A 21388-nucleotide genomic window follows, 5' to 3' on the forward strand; every position below is an offset into this window, starting at 1 on the left:
GTGTTCTCTCTCTCTCTCGCTCTTCCACTTATTAAAACCCCCCAAATTCCCCCTTCTCTCTATAGCAATTACAGAACTCTCTGTTTTTACTGTCAACTTCACATATCCACCGGCGACGGCGGCGGCGGCGGCGATGACGGCTGTTCCGACTACTTCCCTCAACTAACCGCCGGGTTCCTCTTCCCCTTCCTGAAACTGTTTCGGAGCTGTACGAGTTTCTTCTCTCAGTGTTCGTTACCGCATTCTTTTTAGTCTGAAGAATCTTCGCTCTGCAACTCTTTAACGGCTCTCTGCTTTTTCTCTTCGACAATCTTCGTAAACTCCGACCGATATTTCTTTTAATGTGCTCTTGCTGCGCCTTGGATTTGGTTTTTCTTCGTTTCTCTACGTTTTGAAGAGTCCTTTTCGTTTTCCGTTTCTGGCTTCTGAGATTTTTCTTGTATTTCTGTGGTGTATAGCGAACTAGCTTAGTTTCTAGTTAATTTATTCTCAGTTTGCGCCATTTTTGAGTTTTTTTTATCAGAGGAATTTCTCCGAGGTCTCTGTAATTGTGGTGTTTATTTATTTGGTATCAGTATCTTCCATCTATGGCTTTTTTGTGCTGGCTTTGTGTTTGAAGTTAGTGGACTGTGCGAGCATTGTTGAAGATGAAACGGCTGCTTGAGCTCATTGTGTTGTTCGTTTTGGCTCCACTCTGTGCGAGATGTCTAAACCTATCTTTAAACGACGACGTTTTGGGCCTGATAGTGTTTAAAGCTGCTGTTGAAGATCCAAAGCAGAACCTCGCGACCTGGGACGAAGATGACGATAGTCCCTGCAACTGGACTGGTGTTCAATGCAGTCCCAGATCCAAACGGGTTGTCGAGCTCAACCTCGACGGATTCTCTCTCTCGGGTCGGCTCGGTCGAGGGCTTTTCCAGTTGGAGTTTCTGCAGAGATTGTCGTTATCAAAGAACAATCTCAGTGGAAATTTAAGCCCCAATTTTGCTCGAGTGGATAATCTTCAGGTGATTGATTTGAGCGGGAATAATTTGTCTGGAACTGTTCCAGATGATTTTTTCCGTCAATGTGGGTCTTTGAGAGTTGTTTCTTTGGCCAACAACAAATTTGATGGGAAAATTCCTGATAGTTTGAGCTCGTGTGGGAGTCTTATTGCTGTTAACTTGTCCTCGAATCAGTTTTCGGGTCCTTTGCCCTCTGGGGTTTTGTCTCTCAGTGGGCTTCGATCATTGGACTTGTCTGATAATGCTCTGGTGGGTGAAATTCCAAAGGTAATTGAGAATTTATATAACCTGCGGACTCTTAACTTGAGGAAGAATCAATTTTCTTCACAGATTCCTGATGGTATTGGCAGCTGCTTGCTTCTGAGGTCCATTGATCTTAGTGAGAATTCATTCTCTGGGAACCTTCCTCAGACTATGCAGAAACTTGTTCTTTGTAGTGATCTGATTTTGAGCAGGAATTTGTTCGAAGGAAATATTCCAGAGTGGATAGGAGAAATGAAAAGCCTTGAAACTCTGGACTTTTCCGGGAACAATTTCACAGGTCATATTCCAACTACAATGGGGAATCTTCAATATCTAAAAGTATTAAATCTCTCTTCAAATGCCTTTACTGATAGCTTTCCAGAGTCTGCGATGAAATGCCAAAACCTTCTGGCACTAGATATCAGTCATAATTTCATCATGGGTAATCTTCCAGCGATTGGAAGTTTAGCCAAGCTGCAGTTTCTGAACCTGTCCGGGAATTCTTTTGTTGGACCTATTCCAGAAACTATTGGAGATCTTAAAGCTTTGAGCGTTCTCGATTTGAGCAGAAATCGTCTGAATGAAAGCATTCCCAAAGCGATTGGAGGAGCTGTGTCCCTAATGGAACTGAAGCTGGATGAAAATTTTCTAGGGGGTGAACTTCCCTCTTCAATTGGTCACTGTTCTTTCCTTACAACTTTGTGAGTTTTCTATCCTGATTTGCTTGTCCACTTTTGATTGTTTAAATTTCCATATGCATTTTCCAGCATTGCAGTATCTATAAACCATTTCACCTAAAACTTAGGCATTTGCTGGAAATATCTACTTGTTCAAGATGCACCAAAACTGTTGTCTTTTGCTTGGATTGGGTTGTAGTTAATCTTATGACTTTCGTTAGTTCCATTCATTTTGTTCTTAGTTTCTGAAAGGCTGGTTAGAATCTGGAGGTCGCTTAGCTTTGAATATGATTTCGTTTGATACATTTATCTTTGTGAAACTTTGCAGGTTCACATCACACAATAACTTAACTGGCCCGATACCTGCAGAGTTAGCTAAACTCTCTTATCTCCGAAATGTCGACTTATCCTTTAACAACCTCAATGGAACTCTTCCAAAGCAGTTGTCTAATCTTCCAAACCTTCTTTTGTTCAATATTTCTCATAACGACCTCAAGGGTGAGCTGCCTGGTGGTGTATTCTTTAACACCATCTCCCCTTCATCCGTAGCTGGAAATCCATCCCTTTGTGGCTCTGTCGTTAATAAGTCTTGCCCTTCTGTTCTTCCAAAACCTATTGTGCTCGATCCCAACTCCACTTCAGATTCCATTTCCAGCTCACTGCCTCCAAGTACTAATCTCAGAAGAAATAGAAATATCCTCAGCATTTCTGCACTGGTTGCCATTGGCGCCGCTGCTTTCATCATCATAGGCATCATATTGATCACCATCCTCAACAGTCGTGTTCAACCGCCCACGTCTTCTTTGTCTGCAGCTGCACTTGCATTATCCATAGGGGATGATTTCAGTCATTCCTCCAGCCCTGATGCGAATTCGGGAAAGCTTGTGGTGTTGTCAGGAGAGCTTGACTTTAGCGCAGGAGCACATGCCCTGCTGAACAAGGATTGTGAGCTCGGGTGCGGTGGGTTTGGAGCAGTTTACCATACCGTTCTGCGGGATGGACACTCTGTTGCAATCAAGAAGCTCACAGTTTCTAGCCTCGTCAAGTCCCAAGAAGATTTCGAGAGGGAAGTTAGGAAGTTTGGGAATGTCAGGCACCAAAATCTGGTGACACTCGAAGGCTATTATTGGACTCCGTCACTACAGCTTCTTATATACGAATATGTCTCTGGAGGTAGCTTGTATGGACTGCTACATGAAGCATTGGATGACAATGTCCTGCCATGGAATGAGAGGTTCAACATAATTCTCGGCACAGCAAAAGGACTGGCTCACCTGCATCAATCAAACACTATCCACTATAACATAAAATCCAGCAATATTCTTATTGATTGCAATGGTCAACCTAAGGTGGGAGACTATGGTCTAGCAAGATTGCTGCCAATGTTAGACCGTTATGTTTTAAGCAGCAAGATCCAGAGTGCGCTCGGTTACATGGCACCAGAGTTCGCTTGCAGGACAGTGAAAATAACTGAAAAATGCGACATGTACGCCTTTGGTATCTTGATTCTGGAGATAGTTACAGGAAAGAGGCCTGTCGAGTACATGGAAGACGACGTAGCAGTCCTCTGTGACATGGTCAGGGTAGCAGTGGACGAAGGAAGAGCTGAAGAATGCATCGACAGTAAGCTGAGGGGGAATTTCCCAGCCGCAGAGGCCGTTCCCGTATTGAAATTAGGCTTGATCTGCACCTCCCATGTGCCATCAAACCGACCCGAAATGAGAGAAATGGTCAAGATACTGGAGATGATCAAATGCCCATCAGAATTACAAGAGTTGGGATAAACTCAACCAAGGAAACAAGAGTAGATTAACCCGGGATTTGCTTGGATCCAGTAGTTTTTGGCATACTGTACTTTTTTCCTTCTTACTGTAATTTATTTTCCTTGAGAAGTCACAGGATTCAGCCATTTTTACTTGGATTACTTTGATTTACTCTCAGCCTGATTATGATCTGCATTTTTCTATGATAAAAGCTGAGGAGGCAACATCATCAGATTCTCTCAGGACATTTTTAAACTCTCTCTTCTCTGAGGTAACTTTTCTTTTTCAGGTTTTGCTGTTCTTGGCAGCTTTCTGTTGGGAAAAGACAGGCTTTGACTTATCTCCATTGGTCAAAATTGTGGGTTTTGAATCTCAATGGAAAATGAAAAGAAGTACAAAGGAGAAGGTCAGAGGGGCTCCAGAGCCAAGATTCTCAAACCCACTTCAAAACAAAAGAATGAATCCAATCTGGTGAGTGAGATTTTATAATAATTTAAGTTTTTTTAAATGTTTTCAATATTTAAATACCTATGTCTTAATTGTCTCCCAATTTTCTATTAAACTCATTTGTTTCTTCCTTGTTGTTTTCAATTCCCTCCACCTTATTATTCTCTAAGGCTAAAATAGACTTTTTAGTCATTGAAATTCGAACTTTAGTAGCTATTTGATTCACGAGTTTCCAAACCTACTACTTTTTGAACCAACCCGTGGTCAACTCTACTTAGGTACCCTTTAGAAACTCATTAAAACTCAAATATTAGGTAGCAGTGGGCATTTGATTACAATTAATTCAATTATCAACCACATGGCCCTTTGGAATTCTTTAATTAAGAGTGTAAGAGAATATAAAATTTGGCCCTTTGGAATTCTTTAATTAAGAGTGTAAGAGAATATAAAATTCTGATAACAGAGGGGTTGAATTAATAATTTAGCCCCTGATTATTGTGCCTTTTAAAGAATTCTTAAAAGTTTTTTATTATTTTTTATTTACCATAAAGTAAATAAAAGAGAAAATTTAATCAAAATTAGTATAATGACAACTTGGAGCTATTTGGTTATCTCTTCTATGAGAGAATATTTAGAATTTGGAAGCCTATTATTTAAATGCTGACGGATAATGCTGCTTTATTTTTTATTTTAAAAAATGGTACTGTTTTTCTCATCCATTTTTTTTAATTAAAAACTATTTTTTAGTTTTCAAAATCCACTTGAATTTTAATAAATAAATAAATAAATAAGAGAAAATTGATATAATTTGAAGGAAAAATAAAAGAATATCAGAGAAAAGATGGAGAAGGGCGGTGCGGCAATTCGTTCCAATTTCCAAATTTGTTTCCTTTGTTGGAAGGAACACACCCATATTCTGACGGAACCCAGAACCCATCACTCTTTCAGAACCTGACCCTTAACCTTCTCTCTGAGAAATTCTCCAATTCCCAGCTTCCCTTTGTCCCAAATTCCACTCTCTCAAAACCCACCATGCCCCCTTCGCCATAACATCCGATTTCCAATTCCAATCCAACCCCACCTCCTCAAACATGTCCTCCCAACACATCAATGCCCTCAACTCCCACCTCCTCTTCCAACACGAAGCCATCCCCTTCAATTCCTCCACCACGTCGCAGCGCCGCGTCACCGACCCAGCTCCCAAAACCCGCGAGCTCTGCGGTTTCATGGACGACAAGCTCTTCCCTGCAGAACGAGATCGATTCTTTGCCCATCAGGGTGGCGATTTTCGCCAGAGTTTGTTTTGTGATGGCCGGAATTGGAATGGGAATGGGAGTGGGAGGACTGGAAGTGGGAAAGGATCGGATGAAGAAGATGAGGATGATGATGACGACGACGACGAAGATGAAGTCGATGATGACGATGGCGATGTTGAAGGACTTGTTTCTTTGGATGATGTTAATAAGTCCAGAAAAACTGGTAACCCCAATAGCAGCAACAATGAGAGAAGCGATCAGAGTGGTGGGGGCTTGAAGAATGGGACGAACAAATTGGGCAATGGGAAGCCTAAGCAACATTCTTCTTTTGGTAAGGGATTTGTACTTTCAACTTTCATTTCCCGAATAGAAAATGATTCTAGAATGCTCCAATTTGGGAAGTTTTGTTGATTTTTCTCATGGGTTTTAGGTGGAACTTTGTTGGTCAAGGATGGGATGGCTGCCCCTTCAGGGAGTAACACAGGAGAAGCTCAGAGTGAGAATCACCAACAGGGAAGGTTGGGGAATTACCCAAATGCTGTTACAATTGCAGAACATGACAGTGAAACGTATTATTCCCAATATTTGCAAGGCACTGAGGGGTCTGCTTCTGGACACAAGGATTTGGCTATGGAAACTGGATGTGGGTTTGGAAGAAGGGATGTTTTTCTTTTGGGTGAGCCTGGAGAGTCTCTCAGAGCAATTCTCACAGACCCTGTGACGTGAGTTCTTAGTGTTTCCATTATGTTTCATTACTTGTTCTTACTTGTTCTTGCATCAAAATGTGTAGTTTCTGACTTTTTTTTTTCTCATCTCAATTGTTTCTGGTAATATATTTACTTTGATTTATTGTTCTTCATGGAATCAGGGGCTCTCTAATGGATGATGCAATGATATTACCGTGTGGGCATTCCTTCGGTAGCGGTGGAATAGAACATGTTCTTAGACTAGTGAGTTACTGCGAAGATTACTGCTCATATTTACTGAAATTCCTTTTCATTATGTTATCTACCATTCTTTTCAACATATTCAAATGTAGGAGGCACATTGAAACTGTTTGGTGTCTAGTATCGTTACGTTTTGTATTGATTGCGAGCATATTAACGTCAAAACATTGTAAAGTTGGCTTTGGATTTGAAGTTGTTTTACTCATCCTTCGTTTCGATCCATGCTGATTTATTTCCAGAATTTCAGTCTAGTATAGTCTTTGAAATTTGTCAACGCCCTGGTCGAGGTTCTTCTATGCAAAAACTATTTCAAATATGTGCTCTGTGCTATAAAACTGAGTCTACTAACTTGTGTGCAGCAGAAACGCTCGAACTCTCAAGTCCCGTTTGATTTTTGGTTTTTGGCTTTGAATATTGTGCTTGTTTTTTTTTTCCTCATTTCCCTACAATGAGTTTCATCTTTCTTATATGAACATTTGAATTCATAGCCAAATTCCATAAACAAAAACAAGTTTTTGAAAACTACGATTTATGAATGTTCTCTCTGTTGCAAGCGTGTGTGTTACCTGACTTATGCACCTCGATATGCATTGCTATTTGGCTTCTCTGTTGATATGAATCAGTTAAGTACCTTGATGACCTCGGTTTCATAGCGTTTTTGCATTTCTCGTGATGTCTTCCCAGAAATCTTGTTACACGTGTTCTCAGTTGGTTTCTGAAGACTTAATTGCCCAAAACTTATGTGAGTTTTTCTGCACTTATAACTTTTAACATCTCTTTACTGCTATTCCCAAAAATGCTCGATGTTTTTCGAGGTTTAATTGCTCGTGTTTTGTTGTAAGTTCTCCTAGAAGTCAGGACTGTAGGTTGCAAGAATTTCCATTGTTCTAATCTCACATTGTTAGATCCCAAAGTACATTTTGGATTAAAAATAAAAATATAGGAGAAGGTTTTGTATCCCCCAGAACGACGAAGTAATGTATAGATCGATATAGTCTTTAAAGATTATTTACAAAATTATGTGAACGTTAAGTGATCGTCTTTTTCATATCGTGTATTTGTATCTTCAGCTCTTCAAGCTGCAGTCCGAGCATTCCGTCGGGAAGAAGAATTGTTATTTTACCGCTCCCCGAAAAGGAGAAGGGAGAGGTTTGAGCAGGTATTTCCATTGTACCTCAGGACCGTAGTTTCTTAAGCCTGCTAATATGAGATACTAAAATCAAAGGGGGGAGGCCAGGAATAGTGTAACGGCCTAAGCCCACCGCTAGCATATATTGTCCTCTCGGACTTTCCCTCTCGAGTTTTCCCTCAAAGTTTTTAAAATGCGCCTTCTAGGGAGAAGTTTCACGCCCTTATAAAGGGTGCTTCATTCTCCTCCTTACTGACGTGGGATCTCACAATTCTAGTCTTTTCTATCACTCAACCACTATATTCAGTTCACTTGTGGCAAGTTCTATGTAGGACAAGGTTGGCTATAGTGATTTGACTATGGGTACTCGAAGGGGTCGAGGCGTTCAGTTTCCTTTTGCAGTGACAGATCGGGTAATTATCAAGGTGCGCAACAAACCAAACTCTTATTTAGTTCCTATATTATTGCACGTCGAAACTAATATCGCAACTAAAAATGGATCAGGGGAACAAGAGGACACCGCTGCGTTTCGTGGGACGTGAAGCTGTTGTTACAACACAGTGTTTGAATGGATGGTTAGTCATCGTTTCAGTCTTTTGTGGGTTTAAATCTGATCATAGTTTATCTTCTTGTTCAAGAACTTTGATATAATAAAACCTAACATCTGAAAGTTGAAGAGCGAAAAATAAGGACTTAAAAAGTCGAAAAGTTTAAGGAGGAAGACATGAATGTATCTACTCTTTGTTGCAGGTACGTCGTGAAAACACTAGACAATGCAGAGAGTGTAAAGTTGCAATACCGCTCGCTTGCGAAGGTTCCGAACGATAGAGCATCAAAAACGACAGCAAGTAAGATAGCACCTAATTGGGTTTAGCCTTGCAAAATATAAAGATTATAGAAACTTGAGTTCGAGACGCATTAGAAGCCTAGTTTTTCGAGGCTGATTATGTTGTATTTAGAACACACATAGAAGAAGAGAGTGATATTATGTAAATATTGTTGTTGGGTTTGAGGAGAGGTAGAGGATGAGTTTTGAGATAGGATTAGCCTTTTGTGTTCTTAAGTAAAGATCTCACCTAAATTTTGATGTGGTTTGGATGCTTTTTCAATATTCATTTCATTCAGTCGTGAATGTTGATCTTGCTTTATTTGTCTTATAAATTATATTAAAATATTATCTTAAAACATTTTAATGTTACTTTTAAAATCTCATATGTATTTTTTAAACGTGATACTAAAGCTTAAAGGTATTATTGAAATAATATTTTTTATTTTAGACCTGAATTTGTATATTTATTTTTTAAAAGCATTAACACTAATTTATTTGAAATTAACTTATTACAATAAATAAGCTCATAATGCAAACAAGAAGTCCCCAAAAAAAAACAGGAAAAGAAAATGTTAGCAAATTGCAAAGTAAAAAAGATTTGTTTTCCTTTCCTTCTCAGAAACAGGACACATTCTCTGAGAACAGGAAGTTGCAGGTTGAATATATGGAAGCTGCAGCTGCCCCCACAGCTAATGCTCTCTCTTCCCTTGTTCTGCAAAAACAACAACATTTCCGTGAGTGCTCGAGCCCACTTGCACACATCTCAACTATTCTCACGAGAAAACTACATAACCCCGTCAAGAGTTATGCTTATAACATCACGGTCGTCCTTATGCCCTGATTAAAGTGTACTCTATGTGTGAGATCAATCCCACATCGGTTGGAGAGGAAAATGAAACATTCTTTACAAGGGTGTAGAAACCTCTTCATAGCACATGCGTTTTTTAAAACCTTGAAAGGACGCCCAAAAGGAAAAGCCCAATGAAGACAATATTTGCTAGCAGTGGGCTTCGGCTGTTACAAATAGTATCAAAGCTAGATACTAGGCGATGTGCCAGCGAGGAGGCTGAACCCCCAAAGGGGTGTGGATATGAGGCGGTGTGCTAGAAAGGACCCTGGGCCTCGAAGGAGGGTGGATTGGGGGGTCCACATCGATTGGAGAAGGGAACGAGTGTCAGCGAGGACGCTGGGCCTCGAAGGGGGTGGATTTGTGAGATCCCACATCAGTTGAGGAGGAGAACGAAACATTTTTTATAAGGGTGTGAGAACTTCTCCCTAGTAGATACGTTTGAAAAACCTTTGTTTGGTTGAGTTTATGAAATTTCTCGTTAATGATAGAGATATCTAAGCTTTTGAAAGCACAAGGAATAAAGTTGGAGCCTAACCTTGAGTCGTTTTGTGTTTCTCCCGATTGCTGTGAGCCGAAAGCTGCCCCCCTCGACTGAACATGGTTCAGCCCCTGATCAGAGTGCATCTGCATTTCTTTTACTTGGTTCAACCAACTTTCCTGAGTCCAAACCGCATTGATCGGATTTGTTGCCGAGGAAAATTCGTATGAACGAAAGTAACCGAATAGAACAATGTCGAGTAGTATACTTACTAGTTGTTTCTCTTCTTCAGCAAGAGCTTTATCCATCTCATTAAACAGTTTAGCCCATCTTGCTTGATGGAGATCAGCAGTGGACATAATCGAAGTTTTGTCGAGTGAACTCTTCGCAACATAAGGATCGTTCTCTTCATTACACGGAAATTCTTTAGCTATTAGAAACGACAACTCTGTAGAAATTACAGCTCGAACCCTTTTTTTACTACGTCGTAGAGCTGCATAATAACATATGTCGGATTTATTCGTAACAGCCAAATGCAGACTACAAAAGAACAAGAAACTTACCTGAGAGACGTCCTTTAATGTCTTGGTGTATCAGTTCCAACCATTGAGAAGCAACGGTAGCAGCTGAATAACAATCGTGCACGTGTAACGACATAGAGTAATAAGCAATATTTCGAAACGGTTAGAGAGTAACGAGGAATGCTAGAGGAGATACTGACCTTTAAGAGAAAGAGATGAAATACAGGTCATGTTTTCTTCTTCTTCTTCATCATTAGACACTGGACAAGCATTCTCAGACACAGCATGTGACGATGACAGCTCGGGTGCAAGAGTTTCTTTGTCGTTCATAGTGCTCGATTCAGAGGCTCGATCCAACATGTTTTGTCTATAGTCCACACCTTCGGCATCCGTTATAACAGATCTTGTCAAGGAGCATCCACTTTTTTGCCTGCTAGCAGGAACATTGTGTGGAGGGCCATACTTTTGAGAAGAACCAAATACATTCCTCTCAGGATCATTGGTATTGTCAAGATCCCTTTTGGTTCCTGCTTTAGCAGCATGTTTCTTTTCTGCTAGAAGCTTATTTGCCAGGCGTTCGTTTTGTTCGTTTTCTTGTTTCTCAGACCGTACAATTGCCTCGATAATCGAATGGACCTGTTTTCGATTTCTTACATGGTTTATGATCCCGGGATTCAGTTCAGTAAGCAAACCACTTGGAGCAGCAATCTTTGTAAACCGATCGATCTGCTCCTTCTTTGCAAGCTCCAACTTTTTCTCTCTTTTAGCAATCTCCATCTTCTTATTAACGCCATCGTTTTTACTTCTCCTCCCACGTTGCTTCGGTGCCGGTATGCCTCCATGAGAAGCCGAAAGAAATCCATTTTGCTTCATCTCCTTCCAAATTCTTAATGGATCTTTCTCTCCCAATCGACCCGTAGAGCTAGCGCATTCAGAAGAACGCTGTGACTTCAACACATTACGTTTCTTCAAAGGGCGAGCGATTTCGAGGTTTACAGAGCTAGAAACATCTTCTACATTGAGGTCTAAATCAATACCTCTTGGAGCTACACGAGTACCATTATCATTCCTAAGCTCGTGTTGTTTTTCAGAAATGTTAGCCAAATCCATATTATCAGAACCTGAACTTTTAGGAACACAAACTTCAGTATTAATCTCCTCAGCCAATCTCATAGGCACACCAATCGCTCGAGGCCTCTGTTCATCAAACATCTGACATTCATCACTAGCTTCTTTCATTTTCAAACAATTCCCCTGATGAACATTTAATGCTGCCAGACCAGTTTGAGAATAAGATGAACAATCTTGATATGAACAGAAGAGAACAATCCAAAAGGATATGAAAAGCCATTGAAAATGAACACCCAGAAAGTAAATTACAGAACCAGCAATTTCATACCAAAAGTCTAAGAATTAAGCTCCATTCATTGATTTCAAGAGAAACCCAAGATCAAGATTCAGAATTCCTACCTGGAGAACCACACATTGATCCAGAATCTCGCAATTTTATCCTGTTAAGATCAGCCTCACACTGTTCTTCAAAATTACCGCTACTCCTCTTCTCGCCCAAAGTCTATAAGACAAGGGGGAAGCCGATTCAAACAAGTATAAACTAAAGAAAACTGTAAAACCAAAGAACTCACCTTAGTTTTCGATCTGGGTGATGACGGAAGCGGGTCAGAAACGGGTCTGGAATCGCACCGATCATCCATTAGCTTAAAACCCAGTTAAAATCACAGAGAATCGCGTTAAAAAAAAATCAAAGAAATGTCATCGGTTGTTCGAATAACGAAGAAATAGGAGCGAATTTTTCAGGCGAGTTCAAATCTTTGGCGCGCAATCCCAAAGTAGTGTAAAGAAGCATGAAAATGGAAGAGGATTAGAGTTGACGAACCGATTAAAGACGTCGTGGGTTAGGGTTTTTTTAAGCTGCAAATCTACAGAATTTGAAATTTGCAAATTTCTTTTAAGATGAGGACAAAAAGAAAGTAATGGCGATTTGAATTAGAGTGATGAGAAGAGAGCGGGATGGATTTTGAAAATAGTGCACCATCGCCAAAATGGAGGGCTCCAATTATTAACGTGTCTTCAATGGAATTTGTTTCTTACAATGTATATATATAATATTATATATATATATATACACACCATGCAAGGCCCGCCATGGCAGACACAAGGTTAAACAACAAAAGTTCATAATTTCACAAATCAAGCCGATCTTTAAACATTCAACAAATAACATAATTAACAAAATCAAACCTATCTACACGTTAGGAGGTAGAACGATTGCCCTCCGTACAAAGAAAAATAATTCCACGTTGACTAATCAAGTGGACAATATCAAATACACGAGTGTTTATAATCAATTGAACAATACCATACCATTATAAAAATTCATGATTCCAAATATGATATCGGGCAATGTTTTTATCTTAACTTATTATTAAATGAAAAGGGTTTTTTGAAAAAGAAAGGAAATGCTATAATAACAATCTTTTACTTTTTTATCATTTATTTTGAGTTCAACTGTAAGAGAGAGAGAGACATTTGCATATGATTTTGGTAATAAAGAACATATTCCAATTCCAATTTCCATCTGCGCCGCGTTCTTGTGTCTGTTCCATATAAATAAAAAATTCTAACAAACCCAAAAAAGTTCTCTATGCGCCCAAAAACAAAGCACGAGTATGGAGGGACATGACCCACTTTGATTTAGAGGAGGCTCAAAACCTTCAATTCCATGGAAATCCCTGACCCATCCAACCAAATGGCTTCCTCTTCCAATCCCACCGCCCCTATTCGCGGTTCATTCCACCGCCGAGCCCATTCCGAGGTCCATTTCCGGATTCCGAGTGATCTCGATCTCGTCTCGGACCCTTTCGATGGCCCCTCTTCTGGATTTGGAGATCTGGGCTTCGAGGATGATCTATTGTGCACCTTTATGGACATTGAGAAGATCGGATCCAAAATCGACAATGGGTCGTCGTCGAAATCTGAAGGGGCAGACGGCGGCGGTGCTACGGCGGAGAATGTCGATGGGGAGAAAATCTCCCGCCCGAGACACCGTCATAGCAATTCCGCTGATGGGTCTTCCATTATGGAGTCTATTGAGGCTAAGAAGGCCATGGATCCCGATAAACTTGCAGAGTTGTGGACTATTGATCCTAAGCGAGCTAAGAGGTACTGTACCATTCTATTCTAACGTGCCCTTTTGGTTTTAGGCTCTGTAATGGCAATGTGTTTGTGTAATCTGATTCTTACATATGTTGCTTGCTTGTCGCTTGGACTTTTGCTTCATAGCTGGAAGATCGAATTACTGAATGCTGATTTCGTTTGAGTAAATGGGAACTAGTTCAAATTCAGATGGTTGACCTACAAGTGAAAATCACTATTAATTGGGGAGGAACGTACGAACTCGGGATCTTCGGATCTGATACCATGTTAAATACCGATGTATGGAGATCGATTTCGTGATCATTAGTTACGTGTCGGGCGGATTTAGCTATATATGAGATTTAGGAGAGACTCTTGTTAGATTAAAGCTCACTAGGTTTGTGACAACCAAATATTGTAGGGTCACTACCTTATGAATCAAAGAAATGGAGAAGAACGGTAGGGCTTGTTTGGAATAACTTTCTAACGACCTAAAAAAGTGTTCTTAAGCACTTGGAACGTCATTCCAAACGAGCTCATAATATCGTTTATATCTGATGTTTGGTTGGACATTCTAAGCTTGTTTAACTGTCAATGCGGCTGTCTTTATGAGCATTTCCTGTTTCTAGTTCGATAAGATATTTGCAGCTGGTTTTATCGTCTTTTCAAAGATAGGGGCGGTAATAAAACCGAACTTCACTTGCAGGATTTTGGCGAATAGACAGTCTGCTGCTCGGTCGAAAGAGAGGAAAGCTCGCTACATAATGGAGCTTGAGAGAAAAGTTCAAAGCCTTCAAACCGAAGCGACAACTCTTTCTGCGCAGCTCACATTGTACCAGGTTTTAATTCTTTGCCAAGTTCACGTTGAGTTTTGATTTGTTATTATTTCTAAAGGTTTGTGGCTGATGGGGCTGTTTCTGTGAGTATTGGTTCGTCGGCTCTGTAGGATGCTATTTAGTTAGGCCCGAGCGGTTCGATGTTGAGTCTACGTTTTTTTAGCTACCCTGATAAGATCTTTGGGTGATTTGGTGGGTGTGGTTATTTGGGCTATTTGGTTAGAAAGTGATAACCGAACTCGTAGGGCCATCTTTTCAACCGGAGACCTCGATCTAGATTTTCTAGTCGTTATACACTTAGTAATTATTCCTCTCTCAAAATTGTAGACTTTTTTTCGAGGGTTTAGGGGTGAGGGCTTGAGATATTTAGAGTTGCCCTCTGAGGTCTATGGTAAAACGGTGAGATCTCACGTTGGTTGAAGAGGGGAACGAAACATTTCTTATAAGAGTGTGAAAACCTCTCTGTAACAGACGCGTTTTAAAACCTTGAGGAGAAGTCTGGAATGGAAAACCCAAAGAGGACAATATCTACTAGCGGTGGGCTTGGACCGTTACAAAAAGCTCTAGAAAAACACTTGGATTTTCACAATAAATGGAGTCGGAGATTTTTTCTTTTAGGTGTTTGGTTTTCGGTGTGCCAAATAGAGATGTTATAACGAGACGATCGAGAAGTTCCTCCTCATCCACCCTTTGGAGAGGAAGGTTTTTGTGGCAAACGGGGTTGTGTGCATCAATGGCCTTTGGGGCGAGAGGAACCATAGAATCTTTAGAGGAATTTAGAGGAATCTTTCTGAAGTGTGGTCGAGATAACGGTTCTCTTTGTGCGTCGGTGACATGTTTTCTTCATTCTTTTTCTCTTTGAGCGTTGGTGAAAACGATTCATACTTTTTTTTCCTTTGACCATTTCATCTTGTTTTCTTGTTCTTTCTATCAGAGAGATACCACAGGGCTTTCAACCGAAAACACCGAGCTCAAACTTCGCTTACAAACTATGGAACAGCAAGCGCATTTACGTGACGGTATGCATCCACATATACCCCGTCTACGTATTATTAACGACCTAGCCCTCCTCGTTTAGCTTTTAGATGACCATGAATAATATGATATCCACTTGCTCTCATCTGCTTTAAATTCGCCTACTTCGATGCTCCCTTTGCTAAAACTTATTGTTCTTGAGTAGATGTTTGAATTTAAGAGCTATTGATGATACCTATATTTGGTCATGAGTTTGGTATCATGATACTTCCCCTTAGGTAACACCAGAAAGTCTTGGCCTTGGGCCAGCTTTTATTGTGCATTATACTCCTACTTTTCCTTTACCATTGAACGAAAAATAACGTGACGATGTTTTCTAAAATACAGCTCTTAACGAAGCATTGAAAAAGGAAGTCGAGCGCCTTAAGATTGCGACGGGGGAACTAATGACAGCTACAGATTCATATAACTTCGGAATGCTTCAAGTTTCACATCCCCAATCTTGCTTTCAGCCCCAACCGCAACCCGAACGACACAACCCGCAAAGGACTCAAAGACCCCAAGTTCATCCATTCCATTCTAGTTTACCAAACCCGCATCAAGCTATGTTCGTTGCATCCCACCAACCACACGCCTTGACAGAAATGTTTCAGCAGGATCCTATCAGCCGATTGCAGGGTCTCGATATCGGTAGCCAAGGCGCAGAAATATAGCCCGAAACCTCCTCCATATCCATTTGTGAAAGTAGCAGCACATTTTAACCCAATTTTTTCGCCAACCTACGCATCGACCTCCCCGTAACGAAAAAAAGGTGGCTTGTTCATAGATTGACCCTGTTAACAGACAATCTTTTTCCACATTCATATGTCGTTCGTTCGTTCCTTCCTTCCTTCGTCATACTCGACGGGATAGAAAAAATCATTCTTGTGATCTAAAGATAAGCTCTCTTGGTTGAATCTCTGTTTCATACTCCCATTTTACTCTCACTCTTGATCCTCTTTCAAGCAATTCATCATGTTCTTCATTCTTTATTAAGCTCAGCTCCAGTTTTTGTTTACATTGCTCTGTTTTATTGTTATTATTATTATTGCTACCATTATTATTGTCCACGTTTTAAGGATCATGGGGTCCCTCATGGGGCTGCCATTAAAGGGCACATGGTAGGCCACTCATCCAACACCCCTTAAATCTGCTTCAAAGGGAAACCCTCATGTGACTGACATATGTGGCTGCTACTCTTAGGCCCATTTCAATAGTCACTTTCTTCACCGTCAGCTAAACTTGTTCAATTTTTATTTTCGTGTTCAATAAATTGTAATTGTTATGACGTAACAACGTTAACTATATTCGTACAAGTACAAAATGGCAACAGCTGAAGGCGTGAGCTATTTGTCGGTATCTATATTCAAAGTTCGATCAATCGAGCTTTGATTTGCTTTCAAAGCGACTTATAATTAATGAAAAAGCACTTTTTGAGACGATGAAAGGGGCCTTTAAAATGGGTGTGTGCCGAACAGTAATTTGGTCTCTTTTTGTACAATTGACGGCCACACCACACCACACCACACCTCGTTTCTTCTCATCCATTCATTTTCCAACACATCTACGTGCCCTTCTAACACATTTTAACTCATTTTGAACACTCGGTCACGATATTTATGTATTGTAACAGTCCAAGTACACCGCTAACAGATATTGTCTACTTTAGCTCGTTGTGTATCGTCGTCAGTCTTACGATTTTAAAACTCGTCTATTAGAGAGAGATTTCCACACCAAATAATGTTTCGTTCCCTTCTCCAACTGACGTGCAATCTCATAATAACGTCATATCATTATCTTTGAAACTGACAAAACTAAATAAAAAGTATAATAAAAGTTTGATCGAAGAAAAAAAAAAAGCAAAACTTTACAAAGTTTATAAAGAGACAAAATCAAAGATTTTGTTATAAGAAAATTATTCGTGAGACATTTCGAAATAAATAAATTAAATTATTGACTTAAAAAAAGAAAATAAAAAAAAATGAATTAAAGAATCGTAACATTTATTTAAATTTATTATTATTATTTTTTATCACAGCGGTTATTTTATGGTAACCGACACACATATGACCTTTATTTATTTATGATTATTTTTTTAATTTATAAAAAAAATATTAATTTTAATCTTGGTATGAAATGAGTCAGAGTTATCGGTGCATTAATTTAGGTTTGGAAAGGTCAAGTCTTATGGATTACGCAAAGATATTAACAAATTATAATATTCTTTAAATTATATTTTATTGTTATTTCATGGTACAAAATATATTTTTAAATGAATAATTTTTAAGATTTTTTTTATTATTCTATTTTTTCATAATTAAATATTGATTGAGTCACGAAAAAAAGAAGGTACACATTGTTCGTATAAATAATGATTTTTTAATTTTTTTTTAGACATTCTATCATAAATATCACTCTCATTAGATGTAGTCTTGGTTCGTTTATGTACTCTTCCTTTAAAAATTATACTGATATTTATGTACTAACTAACTTTCCGGTATCAAAGTTGTCGATACGCTTCGGGACCCAAATCAATTTCCGTTGTACCAATTACATTTCTTTTTAACCTTTTGCTTTAACAAATTGATTTGGCTCTCAAAGAGCAAACACTGAGTGAATAATAAGAGTGAGGAGGCTTACCTCTTACAATATTACCAAAAGAATCACCAAAATCACTTTAATTACACTAATTTTATTTAATTTTAAATATTTTTTCTATTAACTTATTCCTCTCTTTCTCGATAATCAACTAAAATAATGAGACCATATTTATACTAAAATACATTCAGAAATATATATCTTGACTTTTTTTTTTCGACGAATATATATATATATAATAACGTGACAAATTTAATAAGATGATAATAATGATTGGGTTTAGTTAAATTACTTTTTTTTAATTATTATTTCCATGGATTTTTATGTTTAAATTTGATAAAGGATTTTTAGCCATTTATGTTGACTTTCAAATATGCTTGTTAAAACATAATTTAATTTTTTTTTTTAAATATAAATTTTCTTGACGAGTAAATTTTTGTGGCTATGGTTAATTTAAGCCTAGCTCATTCAAACACTTAATTAGATACTAATTATACGAGACTAATTTCATAGCTCATCAACCTAATACTTATTGCTATTAAAAAAATATGGCAGTTCTATCAACCAAATACTAGTTATTATTGGAAGTGTCGTGATTTTATTAGACTAATTGTATAGTTCATCAACAGACACTAATTATTATCTAAAAGTGTCCGTAGTTTTATCATGCTAATTGAGGGTCGTATTTGCTCTCTCCAATCACCGGCTACAACTAAGGAGAGAGAGAGGTAATGAGTGGGGCCTGAGCTTCATAGCAGAGCTTTGAGAGCCCTATCCCAAACATTTGCATGTGCTCTTACGATCCCCTCGTAAATGGCTTCAACCAAAATTTAAAAATTAAATTTAAAAAAAAAAAAAAAAAAAAGAAACTAATTTTTTGGGTTTGAAATTGTTTCTAAATTTATGTGATTTTTCTCCTCTGTTTCCAATGCAAGCCTCTTTGTTTCTTGAATATCACACACATGGCCTGTTTCCTCTTTTCTCTATAAATCTCCCCTTCTTCCCTTCTTCTCTTCTATACCCACAAACCCTCATGGCTTCCTCTTCCTCTTCTTCACCATTTCCCTCTCTTCTTCTCCTTCCTTTCTTCCTCTTCCACATCTTTTTTCCCTCTGCCTCCGCCGACTACGGCGGCTGGGAGAGCGGCCATGCCACCTTCTACGGCGGCGGAGACGCCTCCGGTACTATGGGTGGAGCATGTGGGTATGGAAACTTGTACAGCCAAGGGTACGGCACCAACACTGTGGCACTAAGCACAGCGCTATTCAACAACGGCCTTAGCTGCGGCGCATGCTACGAAATGACTTGCACAAATGACCCTAAATGGTGCCTACCCGGCACCATCAAGGTCACTGCCACCAACTTCTGCCCCCCCAATTTCGCCCTCCCCAATAACAACGGCGGCTGGTGCAACCCTCCCCTCCAGCACTTCGACATGGCCGAGCCCGCCTTCCTCCAGATCGCTCAGTACCGCGCCGGAATCGTTCCCGTCTCTTTTCGAAGGTAAATTATATTAGATCTCCACGATGGTATGATATTGTTTATTTTATACTGAAATGTTTTTTATGTGGGCCCTGTTGGACAGAGTGTCGTGTGTGAAGAAAGGGGGAGTGAGGTTCACAATTAACGGTCATTCCTACTTCAACCTTGTCCTGATCACGAACGTGGGCGGGGCGGGGGACGTCCACACGGTGTCCATAAAGGGGTCACGAACGGGATGGCAAGCGATGTCACGAAATTGGGGCCAAAACTGGCAGAGCAACAACTATTTGAATGGGCAAGGGCTCTCCTTTCAAGTCACACTCAGCGATGGCAGCACTCTCACAGCCAACAATCTGGTCCCTTCCAATTGGCAGTTTGGCCAAACCTTCGAAGGCCCCCAATTCTAAACATTACAACACACAAACCTTTCCTTTTCAAGTTTTTTTCGAAAAAAAGGAACACCCTTTAAATTTCCTGTTTTTTTTTTTTACCTTTTTTGTTTGAGTGTGTTCGGTGTTTTTTTTTTTTTTTTTTTTTTTTTTTTTTTTTTTTTTTTTTTTTTTTTTTTTTTTTTTTTTTTTTTTTTTTTTTTTTTTTTTTTTTTAAGAAGTCTCCGGTGAGTGTCCGGCGGCGGCGGCGGCGGTGATGGCAGTAGGGATAGAGAAGGGGGTATGCTGTATGAAATTATTGCCTTGTCATGGCACCTCTATTGCTGTGGTGTTATAATCAGGCACCCGCTAGGCTTTTACACTCATATATATATATTTTATATATGATATATAATGATAATGATTATATAAATATTATTTAAAATTTAAAATGCATTTTTAGTTGCTAAATTGTCAATTTCATTTATTTTCATTATTTTTCTATCATTGTCAAAATAACATGGCTTTAAATATTTGTACATTAATGCTATGATCATAAGAGTTTTTTTTTTTCCTTCATATATTTAAAATATTAATTAAAGGCTGCCAAATTAGTTTTGTCGTATTATTTTATACTTTTAAATAATAGTTATTTGAGTCGATAAATCTTTTGAAAAATTTATTTTTATTCGACTATTTTTATTGTTAATAGAAATATCTAAATATTCAAATTTTAAAGTTAGAATGATCGATGTTTAAAATTAAAAGAATTAAAATAGACAAAATTGTTAAAATTGAAAAATACAAGGACTAAAATGATATGTAACCATTTGAAATAATTTCAGAGATTCGGGTTAAAATGAAAATTTTGAAACCATAACAAATTTAAAGTTTTAAGGATAAAAGAACTCGATGCATGAAGTTCATAAATATTTTATACAATTGGGCAAATATTTAATTCTAAAACTTGACGAAGGGGTGTAATGTATAAAACTGAAAATTTTGAGGGGTCATTGTACTAAACCTTAAGTTAAAAGGGTATTTTTGCAAATTTTCTTTTCTCTCTGTTGGTTGTGCTCGGCGGGACTGGCGATTTATATAATGCGTTTGCCGGTTAAAAGCTCCGAACCGTTGCTCAACATTTAACTGCAAAAACCCTAATCGGCTGTTTCTTCTCTTTCTCTCTGCTTCTCAAGACCTAAAGCTTTGAAACAATGGTAAGATCATTCGTCCATTGCTATTTTCTCTGGATATTTTTGTTGTAAATCGTTCTCCATTCATCTTTTTACCACTGGTTCTTCTAGACTTTCAAGCGCAGGAACGGCGGACGTAACAAGCACGGTCGTGGACACGTTAAGTTCATCCGCTGCTCCAACTGCGGCAAGTGCTGCCCCAAGGTTATTCTTGTACTCATCTTTCTCCGCAGTTCTTGCATGAATATATAGATAGTGTTATGGCGGGAGTTAAATCTCTATGGCGCGCAAATGTTTCCGGCGAAATTTGGTCCTCTTGTGTTTAATTAGTTTTTTATTTTCTGCTTGAGTGCAATGCTGGTGTATTTATTGTTTTGTTGATCTATCAATTGCGAGCGAGCCAAAGTACCAAGTGTCCGCCACGTTCAGGGGATCTGATTTTTTATGTACAATGTTAGTATGTCTATGAGTTTTTTATTCTTAGTTTGCGTTTTTTTCTCGATAAGTTAACGAGCTAGATTTGATATTTTGCTACATTTTAAAATGCTTTTCGATGAAACACTTTAGTAGCATTCTTTTTTCCAGAATGTGGGGAAAATT

The 21388-nt window shown here is 38.8% G+C and overlaps 7 protein-coding genes across 12 annotated transcripts in view; 6 read left to right on the plus strand and 1 right to left on the minus strand.

Annotated features, from left to right (window-relative positions):
- LOC111447105 (40S ribosomal protein S26-3-like) overlaps positions 1–21388 on the plus strand; it is a 22989-nt gene continuing 1601 nt past the window's right edge. The window contains exons 1-3 of the mRNA XM_023086106.1: positions 1–20; positions 20769–20812; positions 20900–20992. Coding sequence (XP_022941874.1) covers positions 20810–20812; positions 20900–20992 — 96 coding nt within the window. The 5' untranslated portion in view covers positions 1–20; positions 20769–20809. The remainder of the gene's footprint in view (positions 21–20768; positions 20813–20899; positions 20993–21388) is intronic.
- Positions 28–3929, plus strand: LOC111447069 (probable LRR receptor-like serine/threonine-protein kinase IRK). 2 transcript variants are annotated; one of them, XM_023086049.1, is made up of 3 exons: positions 28–208; positions 576–1948; positions 2253–3929. In XM_023086049.1, exons 2-3 carry the CDS (start codon positions 648–650, stop codon positions 3706–3708), a joined length of 2757 nt encoding a protein of 918 aa, XP_022941817.1. In that variant the 5' UTR covers positions 28–208; positions 576–647; the 3' UTR covers positions 3709–3929. The 2 variants fall into 2 exon arrangements, with proteins under 2 accessions (XP_022941817.1, XP_022941816.1); XM_023086048.1 differs by having other exon boundaries at positions 28–1948.
- Positions 4956–8598, plus strand: LOC111447084 (U-box domain-containing protein 62-like). Its single transcript, XM_023086077.1, has 8 exons — positions 4956–5721; positions 5821–6112; positions 6259–6340; positions 7022–7079; positions 7408–7496; positions 7799–7891; positions 7971–8041; positions 8217–8598. The coding sequence occupies exons 1-8, from the start codon at positions 5226–5228 to the stop codon at positions 8338–8340; spliced, it is 1305 nt and encodes a 434-aa protein (XP_022941845.1). The 5' UTR covers positions 4956–5225; the 3' UTR covers positions 8341–8598.
- Positions 8781–12237, minus strand: LOC111447075. The gene is made up of 7 exons (XM_023086065.1): positions 11788–12237; positions 11615–11717; positions 10345–11415; positions 10187–10249; positions 9896–10116; positions 9681–9802; positions 8781–9007 (listed from the first exon to the last, which is right to left on the minus strand). The coding sequence occupies exons 1-7, from the start codon at positions 11854–11856 to the stop codon at positions 8911–8913; spliced, it is 1746 nt and encodes a 581-aa protein (XP_022941833.1). The 5' UTR covers positions 11857–12237; the 3' UTR covers positions 8781–8910.
- Positions 12778–16148, plus strand: LOC111447092 (bZIP transcription factor 18-like). Its single transcript, XM_023086092.1, has 4 exons — positions 12778–13324; positions 14004–14136; positions 15068–15152; positions 15496–16148. The coding sequence occupies exons 1-4, from the start codon at positions 12885–12887 to the stop codon at positions 15819–15821; spliced, it is 984 nt and encodes a 327-aa protein (XP_022941860.1). The 5' UTR covers positions 12778–12884; the 3' UTR covers positions 15822–16148.
- Positions 18463–21388, plus strand: part of LOC111447071 (potassium transporter 2-like) — a 16477-nt gene continuing 13551 nt past the window's right edge. For all 5 annotated transcript variants that reach the window (XM_023086051.1, XM_023086052.1, XM_023086058.1 and 2 more), the window contains exon 1: positions 18463–18473. The gene's annotated coding sequence lies outside the window, so the exon portion shown is untranslated. The remainder of the gene's footprint in view (positions 18474–21388) is intronic.
- On the plus strand, positions 18762–19730 carry LOC111447094 (expansin-A2). The gene is made up of 2 exons (XM_023086094.1): positions 18762–19248; positions 19331–19730. The coding sequence occupies exons 1-2, from the start codon at positions 18779–18781 to the stop codon at positions 19632–19634; spliced, it is 774 nt and encodes a 257-aa protein (XP_022941862.1). The 5' UTR covers positions 18762–18778; the 3' UTR covers positions 19635–19730.

The sequence above is a fragment of the Cucurbita moschata genome, unplaced genomic scaffold (assembly GCF_002738365.1).
Source record: "Cucurbita moschata cultivar Rifu unplaced genomic scaffold, Cmos_1.0 Cmo_Scf00009, whole genome shotgun sequence".
Lineage (NCBI taxonomy): Eukaryota > Viridiplantae > Streptophyta > Magnoliopsida > Cucurbitales > Cucurbitaceae > Cucurbita > Cucurbita moschata.

Coding starts and splice junctions, on each gene's coding strand:
- LOC111447084 (XM_023086077.1), top strand. CDS start 5,226: ATGTCCTCCCAACACATCAATGCCCTCAACTCCCACCTCCTCTTCCAA. Junction 7,080..7,407: donor CTTAATTGCCCAAAACTTAT/GTGAGTTTTTCT, acceptor TTGTATCTTCAG/CTCTTCAAGCTGCAGTCCGA. Junction 7,892..7,970: donor CAGATCGGGTAATTATCAAG/GTGCGCAACAAA, acceptor AAAATGGATCAG/GGGAACAAGAGGACACCGCT.
- LOC111447094 (XM_023086094.1), top strand. CDS start 18,779: ATGGCTTCCTCTTCCTCTTCTTCACCATTTCCCTCTCTTCTTCTCCTT. Junction 19,249..19,330: donor GTTCCCGTCTCTTTTCGAAG/GTAAATTATATT, acceptor CCTGTTGGACAG/AGTGTCGTGTGTGAAGAAAG.
- LOC111447069 (XM_023086048.1), top strand. CDS start 648: ATGAAACGGCTGCTTGAGCTCATTGTGTTGTTCGTTTTGGCTCCACTC. Junction 1,949..2,252: donor TGTTCTTTCCTTACAACTTT/GTGAGTTTTCTA, acceptor GAAACTTTGCAG/GTTCACATCACACAATAACT.
- LOC111447092 (XM_023086092.1), top strand. CDS start 12,885: ATGGAAATCCCTGACCCATCCAACCAAATGGCTTCCTCTTCCAATCCC. Junction 13,325..14,003: donor GATCCTAAGCGAGCTAAGAG/GTACTGTACCAT, acceptor CTTCACTTGCAG/GATTTTGGCGAATAGACAGT. Junction 15,153..15,495: donor GCAAGCGCATTTACGTGACG/GTATGCATCCAC, acceptor TCTAAAATACAG/CTCTTAACGAAGCATTGAAA.
- LOC111447075 (XM_023086065.1), bottom strand. CDS start 11,856: ATGGATGATCGGTGCGATTCCAGACCCGTTTCTGACCCGCTTCCGTCA. Junction 11,718..11,787: donor CACCCAGATCGAAAACTAAG/GTGAGTTCTTTG, acceptor CTTGTCTTATAG/ACTTTGGGCGAGAAGAGGAG. Junction 10,250..10,344: donor TTCATCTCTTTCTCTTAAAG/GTCAGTATCTCC, acceptor ATTGTTATTCAG/CTGCTACCGTTGCTTCTCAA.